We start from the raw sequence: 11,156 nt of genomic DNA on the forward strand, positions 1-11,156 counted from the left end.
AAAAAATATTTCACTTTATCACCCCAATTCTGAAAGAAGTTCATAAATTTTGACGTCCTTGAATAAGACCCTGCAGTTGAAACATTTTTCTCTCCAGGTATCATTTAAAATAAGTACACTTGGCTCCATTAGTGAAAATCTGCTTGCTACGCAACAAAGGAGTTCAAGAAATTTGAAACTTTTTTGTAGGCACAAAATTTACCATCCTACAAATTTTCTCGATTTGCAAATAAAGATTTTCAATTGAAATTCAAATTATGAATGTATTTGCATCACCTTTATTAATCCAAAGAATCGTTTATTTAAAGTATAAACTTTGCCCAAACACAGGAGTTAGAAAATCTCCATTTCTTCTATGAATCTACAAAGCCAAAGTTCAGTTCTGTTCAAGGACCAAACGCGCAGTCTTCTCAATTTAGCTCTGAATACAAAATCATACATCTCATAAGCTATTGTGTAACTAGTTGAAATGTGTAACTAATGCGTAACTAACTCAAATTAAACAGATTTTAGTATAATTTTATTTTTAAATCCGGCGTTTTACGAATTTTCCTTCCTCTTTGAATTACGAGACACTTGCTCCAGTGCAATGCACCCAGTTCATCATAGGTTTAGAATGCACTTTCTATTTGAAATTCTGATTTAGTTTCATCCAGAATCTTCACTCTCACGTACGGCATATAGTTCATTACCTGGCAAGTTACTGGGCTGCATGGTGGCGGCCACTCCAGCGTACGTGGCGTCGGGCTAGTGAAGGAGCGGCAACGCGTCTCTGGTGCTGTCGCTTATCTCTACGTGAATCTCAGTATAAAATAAATATCAGTGCCATTTTAATGTAAGATAAACCTGCAACAGAACGTAAAATCCTAGCCATTAACAATTACTCACTGATTTTTTGTTTTTTTTTCGCTTCCTGATTTTTGGTGCGCTGTATTTTCGAATTTAATCAAATTTAATTAAAATTCAAATTATTGATTGAAAATAATGTTCGTTTAGATGGATTCGCTGGTTCAAGACTAAAATTCTTACATAAAAATAGACGGAATTTATAAGTAAATAATAATAAAAATATTATTTCCTGGATCAGAAAACTTGCTCAAAGTTATATTCTTAAGTATAATTAATATTTCGCACTGAATTTCTATTAATTATCTCCTATTATTATTTCATTAATCACATGAAATTTAGAAGCGTCATTCAATGGAGATGGAAAATTTCTTGCTTCGTCTGGAAATTTCCATTCTTCAGTCGCACAGTTTCACGAAATTTTTATTTTACGAGATGCTTGTTACATGGGTGAAAATTCCTACCACATTTCAATTACCTATAATTATCAAACGAATCATTAACGCATGAAGTTGGATTGCACCTTTCAAATTCTAATAAGCATTCTGACGTAAGTTTCGTTAATCAGCAAAATTCAACTTCGTTCTAAAATTGGACAAGCCAGTTTGCTATTGCCAGTTATTTCCCATCCTATTTCGACAGGATTTTACGCCTCTAAACTTCATTCCTAAATAATACCGTTAGCTGAAAAACCAACTAAACTGTGGCACCAAGCATCGAAGATTATTACTATTCCAGACGCGCAGAAATATCCCTACATAAGTTCCATAATTTACACATTTTATCACGATTCTGGATAATCTGAGAGTTGCCAACGTTTCTTTTAAGTGCGTTATAATCTCGTAGATACATATAAGTGCGTTAGGCCTTTGTTCGACCTCACTCCATCAGCATTCGCCAAGCACTACAGTTCCTGAGTAACAGAAATAGCAACGGTCTCATCAGTGCACGTAACTCATTTCTCACGAGTGTATTATTCCAGTCTAGTGGAATTTCAGTTATTTTGCAAAAGAAGAAATTATTTCTTCAATAAAGGTGAGACTCCATATGGCTCCTCGTATTCACTTTGCCGACGAATTTTCCTTTTCTGAACTCCCTGAGTCAGTCTCCCACGTGTCTCTGGACGACTTGGAGCGAAAACCAAGTGATTTTTATCCGGATGACAACTCAAAATGTAATTCTCTAAGCTGCAATCTTGTACACGAAAACTTTTTCTGCAAAGACTGGCAGTACGAAGGACGTAAATTGATTGATGCTACAGAAAAACTGAACACTGGAAAGCCCGACTACCGCCTAGGTTTCTTGTTCTATCAAATGGCATTAAAACATGGCATTCAAGCCGAACTCGTGATAGATGAGAGCATGGACCTGCAGACTTATTTGGAAGTAAGGAAGCTCAACTTGCCTGTGGTCATCAAGAGTTCAACTGCTGGAAGTCCCTCGGCCAAGAAGAATATCTCGAGAAAGAAACAAAATTCAACCAAGTGGTCGTCTTTCTTGCGCTTACTAATGTAAGAGATTTGGAAAATTACTGTTATGGGAATGGCATAGTTAGACTGACGTCGTCATTTTTCATTTTGAGTTGAAATCGAGATGTGGACTTTCTGAATCAGAGACGTTTTCATATACATTCTAATTCGTTTGCGTGATTAGGGGCATTGGTGAATGCGTTGCCATTTCGTGTAGTGTTCAGACTTTGTCGTTGTAATACTGCTGTGTTGTGATAAAGACTTCCTTTTGGACATATACTTATTTTCAATTTTGAATTTGTTTTTAACTCATCAACGAAGTTGAAATACCAGAATGAGTTCATGTGAAATTTGTTGCCTGTTTCGTGGACTTGATCGTGACTTCGAGTAAGAAAATGTTTGTTTCATGTAATCATTATTAGGGATAAGTAGACAATCTTTCAACAATGTACGATTGTATTCCAGTGGAAATGTTAGTCTGAATTTTAATTGTGAGAGAGTGAAGCTTGCTGTGAACTTGTAATCGTTGCAGTACACATTTGCTAACATTTTGCCTCTTTGAAACTAAATAGGTGAATTTCTTACCTAATCCTGCTAGTACTCCGAATGACAATCTGTTCCAAAATAGTATTAATATTTTGCGAGTTTTGATCGATACATTTGTTCCTTATTAGTAATGGTTAATTGGAGTAATAAGAATAATTTTCACTGCGTTGAATGAAAAGATTCTATTTTGTTTTTCTCAGTAGAAAAAATGTGATTCATTCTCAATGAGGGGAAATACCAATTCATATTGCACACTTCCTTTGCATGCCTTCAATGCGTCACCGTTGCCCAGGAGTTATTTTATCAGTTATTATGTATCTATGGAGTCAAGTATTAACAAACCCACCTCATTATTTTTGCCAACTTGTGCCACCGTTTCATTCCAAGAAAGCTATATAAAATATTACACAACGTTTCATCGAGAAAAACTGAAGGCTCATATCGTAAAATTTATTCACAATTTTATACGTCTCTCGAGTTGTTGGAGTCATGATTTTCATAGGGGCGGAGTAACCTATTACCTTATTATTGTGCATTTACATAATGTAGAGGAAATGAAACGTGTTTATTACGACGCCGCGATTTCCATCAGATGGAATACATGACTTTGAATAGACTGTATTATGTTGCCTTGATTTGTATTGAGAACGGTTTCACCAGCAAGTAATACTCTTAAATCACAATAAGCTAATGATGAAATTCAGTTCATTTCATAAATTTTAATTATCATTTCTTGTGTTATAACCACACTGGATAATTCCAGTGTGGAAATTCGACTTCTTCTGTAGGAAATTCGACTGACTGGTTTTTGTCTATGACTGTGCTCATTCCGAGTTACGTAGCTTTATTATAAGACTATAATCACCATGTAAATGGTTTCAAATCTCTGAGTAATTAGTTACGTATCTTAACACTGCTGCGTTTTTTATTTTCCTTTATTTACTATTGTGATTGTGACCACTAAGATAATTCTCTCCACCTCCAAGATTTTGTAGATTTGTAGATCAAACAAACAAAAATATATGGCACTCTAAAAAATATATTTTCCTGCTACGTATATATCTGATATCTAGTACGTAAGTACGTTTGATCGGAATGTAGCAAACACCTTTGGACGCGAAAAATAGTAAAACTCATAGAAATATAGGAGGTGGATAAAAGTTATACAGTTGGATAACTCGATGTCTAAGAAATAAACTTGAAGCTTGTCAAGAACATAGAAGCAGAATTTGCCGTCCTTCGTTAATTAATACTTATTACGAATTAAAATGAGGTACTGGAATATACATTTTTTGGCGACTGTCATCGTTGAACACGATCTTCAAGGTTCGAAACGATTCCTATAATGTAAAAAGTTGATGATTATTAAAGAAAACAGGAGCAAATAAAAAATCGCGAATCGTTAAGAATTTTTCAAAGGAGTTGCAAGAAATTGAATGCCCATTGAGTCATGTGTGAGCTTCATCAGACTGTGTCTGCGATACACTAGTGCGGCATTGAACAATTTCTGAAAACATGAATGCAACAAAGCTAAAACAGCAACTTTCTCTGCTTCAGCTTTAAATAAAATCTAAATGGTTTACAGTACATTAATTTATTCATTGAGTGAACCATTTAGTGAATCATTTATTGAGCGAATAAATGCTATCGAGGAATAATTTTTTCATGGCCTGCTAATTCAAGCGGATGGCAGTACGAGAATGTTCAATATTGTTTTACTTTAAAAAAAAACAGAAGCTTTTCTACTCCGAGATTAAGGAACAGTCCGACTCTAAGAAATATTCCGAGATAACGAAACTTTCCGAGATTAAGGGAAAGTCCGAGATTAAGGGAAAGTCCGAGATTAAGCAGCAGTCAAAGATTACAAGCAGCTTGAAAAAGGGAAGTCACCGCTGAATGGTAGCGAATTCTCGCAACGAGTAACCTTACAAAGAACCCCTGCAACAACGCACCCACGATCCTTATACATTATATCAATTTTACCTTACTTTACTATCAAGTACTTTGAATAATTAGATCTGACAACATTATAGGTTTAATACTTAGACGTCGCGACCCTAACTGCAAGTGTTCAGCAATACCGTACAAACAGCAAGTGAGTGAGAATGTTAAATTAATTTATAATTAAAATCACCTACCGCTGTTGCATCTATTTAATTTTAAATGGTTATATCGTGTCTAATCGTCTCTTTGTGAGTTTCTAGTTGAACTTTTTCCGGTTCGACGCGTTAGAGTTTTGGGATCCGATGAAATTATCTTCAAAAATAACGCTCGGATTTTCTTGATTTGAAATTTTTTCAAAATAAATACATTTATGTATAACACTGAACTAGCATTGGCCTTTTTAATCAAATTATTCACGAAATACTTCGGATAATAACATAGAAATCGACAAATATCATTATGCCAACGAGAATAATGGTTTGACGACCAAGGTTTTTATAAAAACCATCATAATTAATCCATAGTAGCGTTGGTAACCTCTGTTTTTACTTACATTTATTATTTTATACGATTAACCAAAAATAAATTCCAAGTGGATTAGAATCTAAAAATGCATCTACGAAAAATAATCTATTAAAAAAGATTCATTAAAAGCATTTTCTATCATTAAAAGCAAAATCTATCAAAATCTATCTGCATTCCATTTATCTTCATGTCATAATTAAATTCACGATATTATTTCCTAGCGCTGTTCAATCGTGGTCGAAGTAGTAAGAGTAGCAGGAAGAGTAGAGGGTGTATTAATGGGAGTGGCTGTAGTAAGAGTAGCAGGAAGCGTAGAGGGTGTATTAATTGGAGTGGCTGCAGTAGTAAGAGTAGCAGGAAGTGTAGAAGGGACATTAATGGGAGTGGCTGCAGTAGTAAGAGTAGCAGGAAGAGTAGAGGGTGTATTAATGGGAGTGGCTGCAGTAGTAAGAGTAGCAGGAAGAGTAGAGGGTGTATTAATGGTAGTAGCTGCAGTAGAAAGAGTTGCAGGAAGTGTAGCAGGAGTGTTAATAGGAGTGTGTGCAGTAGTAAGAGTAGCAGGAAGTGCAGAGGGTGTTTTAATGGGAGTGGCTGCAGTGGAAAGAGTAGCAGGAAGTGTAGAAGGAACGTTTTTGGGAGTGCGTGCAGTGGAAAGAGTAGCAGGAAGTGTAGAAAGAACGTTAATGGGAGTGGCTGCAGTGGTTAGAGTTGCAGGAAGTGTTGTAGGCGTATTAATGGGAGTGGATGCCGTGCTAAGAGTAGCAGGAATTGTGGAAGGAACTATAATGGGAGTGGCTGCAGTAGTAAGAGTAGCAGGAAGTGTAGCAGCCGAGTTAATGGGAGTGACTGCAGTAGTAAGTGTAGCAGGAAGTGTAGAGGGAACGTTAATGGGAGTGGCTGCAGTGGTCAGAGTTGCTGGAAGTGTAGCAGGTGTGTTAATGCTAGTGGATGCCGTGCTAAGAGTAGCAGGAAGTGTAGAAGGAACGTTAATGGGAGTGGCTGCAGTAGTAAGAGTAGCAGGAAGTGTAGAAGGAACGTTAATGGGAGTGGCTGCAGTAGTTAGAGTAGCAGGAAGTGTAGAAGGAACATTAGTAGGAGTGGTTGGTGTACTAAGAGTAGCAGGGAGAGTGGACAATGTTCCAAAATTGCTTGACGAAGAAGAATGTGATGGTTCAGTAGAAGCCGTTATAGATACTGTTGGTTTATCAGCAAAATTGGTGATTGTGGGGGAACTGCTCGAAAAATTAGTTGAACCAGTGGTGACCAAAGTAGTAGCAGGCGTTACCGTGGTAGTGTTGGAATCAGTGGCGCTTTCCTTTACGTTACTGAGTTCCGGGACGCGATTAGTTCCGGACTTCTTCCGGTTTCTCTTCCTCTTCCTTTCCTGTCTCGCAGCTCCCACTTGTTCTTCATGCCTATCCATTCTCTTCACTCGCATGAGAGCATCCAGCACGCCCTGCACACAATGGTAATTTAGTGGACGCAAATTCGGACAAATTCCACAGTCATGGCGGCCCCTGGTGGGAGCAGGGATGCTGAAAAATATATGGGCGATGGACATGAAATGGACAACAACAACAATTTAGATCTGCGATACCTGTTGCTTGCAGGTGCCAACGTATACATCATAATTCATTAAAAACCTTCTTCACGAGGACGCTTTATGAAAGATTGCAATATGTTACTCGTCTTTCGCATGCTCTCAGACGGAGGGCTTCAGACTCACGTACTGTAGTTTGTGCTGAGATACTCCAGACCCTGTTGGTTTGCCCTGAAGGGCTTTAAACTCATGTTGTTTTGCGCTGAAATGCTTTAAACTTACATGGTGTGGGCTGAAAGACTTCAAACTGAAGTGGTTTGCACTGAAGTGCCTTAGACTCACGTGTTTCATGCTGATGGGCTTCAGGCTGCTGAAAGAAGCGCCGATGCTCTGTTCGTTGACTGGCTCCACTTGATCTCCGTTCAATCTTCTATCACGAATACGAAAGTCTTGTTAATCATTAGGAATAGATTTTTATTCAAAATCAGTACAATAAATTATTCAGAATAAAATTGTTAACAGCTATCAATTCTGTAACATGGCACAAGTTATTTAGGTTTGGGAGACAAACCTTTATGATTACTTAATTTTACTGTAATTTAAGATCGATGTATATATTCCAGTTATCAAAATATTTTTCCTACTAATAACTTTCACTCAAGCGTATTCAGAAGTGAATATAATGTGAATTGTATTGACGCGACCGACAGAAACACTTATTATTTTCAAAAGAGTATTTACTCATGTAGAACTTATTTTCTATAATTCTATCACCGTCCTGGGTACCTCTCGACATTATTCAGGGTGTCCTAGAAGAAACAAGCGTTTATGACTTAGCTATTTATCAGTTTTGAAATATATATATTTAATTCACTTATTCAATCAGCCATTAATTAGAAACAAAGGTTTTAAACTAATAATTATGATGGGTTGTTCGCATGTTTGCTGCAAGATCGGTCTGAGCACTATATTTTCTTAGGATATATTTGTAAGAATAGTATTATTAACGTTTATTTATCCAATTTTAGCGAAAAGTTTCCCATTTCAATTTACTAAAATTGTTTAAATTATAATAAAAATTCATTTTATTCTAATACATTTGTAAACATCCTTTTAATTAATCCAATGCACGTGTGAAAACTCTCAATTGAAGATATTTCTACAGAAGAACAAGAGTTTACTTATTAGAATTAAATTACCTATAAATCGGGTCTTCCTCCTTAACGAATATTCCGACGTCATTCCTGCCATCCTGAAATGGTTCCTCCTTCGACAGCGGCTGCAAGGATAGGAAAACAAATTTTTAAAAATCAATAAACACATCTGAAAAAAGACTCTAAAAATTAAATGAAAATTGTAAAACTTTTAAAGTTTTATCTAAGACTTTGTTTGAACAAATTTTTAAAAGAAGGTTGTTCTTTTTTGTACTCCGTCAACACATGAGAAGTCCAGCTTTCTGATAAACGAGCAACACTTCAGAGTAAATCCTCTGTTTAATTTCTTGTTTTTATGTTGCATTCTAGTAATTTTTGAGTGAATGCGGTATAATTATCATTTCTGTGGCTATTTATATCGTTTTTGCGCAGGCAGAAATGTCTTAAGGTTGGCCCAACAATGAAACAGCAAAACGGCAGAAATGTCTTAAGGTTGGCCCAACAATGAGACAGCAAGACGGCAGAAATGTCTTAAGGTTGGCCCAACAATGAGACAGCAAGACACAACCGTTATCTTGACCGCTGCTGGTCTGGTGGAGCCTAATGCGCCCGAGCCCTTATAGGGGGGCTAGCTCCAGGGGTCACCGACCGGCCAAAACTCAACTTTGATATTCAATTTATTCGGTCAAATTCATTTTATGCCAAGAAGGATAATGTAGAATTAATTCTCTATTTTTGCAAACGCGTAAGAATATAATATGGGAAATAAGGCCTGAAGTTCAGATTTCATGACATTGAACTAAGCAAGCTATGTTTTGGATAGCAAATTTGTGAGAAGAAATTTTTCGGTCTTCTCGCTTCAAGCTTAAAAACTGAAATTTTGAATGTTTAAAAAAATTCTCGAAAATCAAGCAACTAAATGTTCATGCTTAAGAGAATTTTTATTTCTGAATAATTAATGCCATTATCAAAAAATTCAGATAAAACTTAGTTGTGAATATTTACATCATGTTTCTCATCAGTCCAATTTTTTATTCAGAAGTTTGCTGGTCATAATACAATTTTCAAAGCCCATTTACACACAATTTTTGTACGTGAATTTATAAGAAGAAAATGCAAATACGCATCAATCCTTTATGGAAAGTCCCCTTCGTACACTGCTAAAAATAATACTATCTCAATTCATTATGTATCTTCTCATTATTAATAAAAGCGTTGCTAATTTAAATTAAAATCATTGCTAATTATCTCGGGATAAACAAGACTGACCTGCAGCGGCCCAGCCCCCACGCTCGCCACCAGCAGGCACAGCGTCAGCGATACTTCCATCTTACGAAGCCTTCACGCCACCACAGTTAGTCTTTACTTCCCTCCTGCTATATTATGCGTACAGGTGCTTAGCTCTAGTCAACTTTCTGAAAAAAAATTTCATTATGTATTAAAAAACATTTTCATTAGATATTAAAAACATTTTCATTAGATATGAAAAAAATATGTTCATTATGTATTAACAATCATTTTCATTGGATATTAAAAACATTTGCATTGGATATTAAAAATAAGTTCATTAGAAATTAAAAATTATTTTCATTTGACATTAAAAATATGTTCATGAGATATTAAAAAATATTTTCATGAGATCCCATGTGTGTTTGCAAATATTTTATACGAATCGAATCTATGAGGAAATTATGAATAAATTGAACGAGAAATTAACGCATTGCTTTGAATGAGCAACATCCCCCAGTGAATAGACTTTACACTAACTAATTCGTTTAATTAAGTTTCCCTAGACGTAAACCTCGAAAAAGCGGCTGAGTTCTAAAAAAATCATTGAATGATATATTGTTCTGATGATATCCTCTACTGAGTTGAGTGAGTGACCGTGAGAGAGCGAATAGCTGGCAAGCCAGAGTCATACCAATGCATAATTATTGCTCCTAAATCCCATCAACAAAAATACATGATCACTAAAATCAATGATTAATGATGAAATATTACTTTGTATAGTAACGGTTATAGCCTTTATTATTATTATTATTACTATTATTATTAATAGAAATTAAAAGTTAATCGTGATGATGACGAACTATCGTCTCCAAAAGTGCCCATCGTCTGAATTTTCAATTAATACATCAACGTCGAAATTGGCTGGCATCAAATCACTATAATAGCCTGAGCCATGAGAGGTTTTCTAACAGCTACGAGCACACGTATGAATTAAGTTTTCAGGCATGCAAATCTACTTCTTTTGTGATAAAATTTGGCAGACACTATACCTCGGGGTTGTAATGAAGTTGAAGTATAATAAATAAGTCAAGAAATTTAAAGCAAAGATAATATTAAGTAAATTCTTCATATTTAAATTGAAATATTGAGTATTTAAATAAAAATATTATAAATTTACTTAACATTTGCTTCGCATTTACATTATTATTTAATTTGCGGTCTAAGCTAACTAATAAGGCAAAACTAAGTCAGGCTATGCCAGAAGACGGCTTTTTTTCACGTAATCCTATAACAAGTAACTAAGAGGAATTCTTAACTTATGAATTTTTCGTTATCTTGGGTCCATTCGAGCCTCAACTTCAGTTTCCTCACTATTGCGATCAGCTTTAATAATAATTTCGCTACATGATTTCAATGTTCCAATAATAACCGGCAAAGAATTCATTATTTTACATCTGTCCATCAATTGATTTATCTAGAAAAAAACGCAAATCATGGCTCCAGGAGCTATTCAATTGCTTCGGTAATTAATTAAAAATTTCATTTATTTGGCTAAGAGCTCTGCATCAAACCTCTCGCTCCTCTCCAAACAATTTATAAGTTAAAACAACGGTTATATTTTTTACGGACTTATTTAGTGGGGATAAATTTCCGAGGCTCTAGCAACCTTGTTCCTCTGCCGTGCACTGCCGCAACTGCACTGCTTGAGCGTCGCATTTGGCAAGTCTTCTAAACCGACCATAAATAAATTTTCCGTTCATTTTCAGCGCACTCGAACGGAGGGGCTTGGCTGCAATATCCTAGACTCACTAACAGGTTTGACCAGTCGGCCAGCATACTCGGCTCTTCGGGCATCGGCGAAATTTTTTGTTTGTTTTGTTTAGTCTTCGGGCATCGGCGAAA

General features: G+C 35.8%; 1 protein-coding gene across 2 annotated transcripts; it reads right to left on the minus strand.

Annotated features, from left to right (window-relative positions):
• Nucleotides 1-4,258: 4,258 nt before the first annotated feature.
• Nucleotides 4,259-10,947, minus strand: LOC108665281 (mucin-2). Of its 2 annotated transcripts, none has more exons than XM_018152018.2 (5): nucleotides 10,884-10,947; nucleotides 9,294-9,439; nucleotides 8,070-8,149; nucleotides 7,213-7,297; nucleotides 4,259-6,786 (listed from the first exon to the last, which is right to left on the minus strand). In XM_018152018.2, exons 2-5 carry the CDS (start codon nucleotides 9,351-9,353, stop codon nucleotides 5,548-5,550), a joined length of 1,464 nt encoding a protein of 487 aa, XP_018007507.1. In that variant the 5' UTR covers nucleotides 9,354-9,439; nucleotides 10,884-10,947; the 3' UTR covers nucleotides 4,259-5,547. The 2 variants fall into 2 exon arrangements, with proteins under 2 accessions (XP_018007507.1, XP_018007506.1); XM_018152017.2 differs by having other exon boundaries at nucleotides 7,213-7,300.
• Nucleotides 10,948-11,156: the final 209 nt, after the last annotated feature.

This window comes from Hyalella azteca, unplaced genomic scaffold (genome assembly GCF_000764305.2).
Source record: "Hyalella azteca isolate HAZT.00-mixed unplaced genomic scaffold, Hazt_2.0.2 contig11796, whole genome shotgun sequence".
Taxonomy (NCBI): domain Eukaryota; kingdom Metazoa; phylum Arthropoda; class Malacostraca; order Amphipoda; family Hyalellidae; genus Hyalella; species Hyalella azteca.

Coding starts and splice junctions, on each gene's coding strand:
- LOC108665281 (XM_018152017.2), bottom strand. CDS start 9,353: ATGGAAGTATCGCTGACGCTGTGCCTGCTGGTGGCGAGCGTGGGGGCT. Junction 8,150..9,293: donor TGGGGGCTGGGCCGCTGCAG/GTCAGTCTTGTT, acceptor CTATCCTTGCAG/CCGCTGTCGAAGGAGGAACC. Junction 6,787..7,212: donor AGCCCATCAGCATGAAACAC/GTGAGTCTAAGG, acceptor CATTGTGTGCAG/GGCGTGCTGGATGCTCTCAT.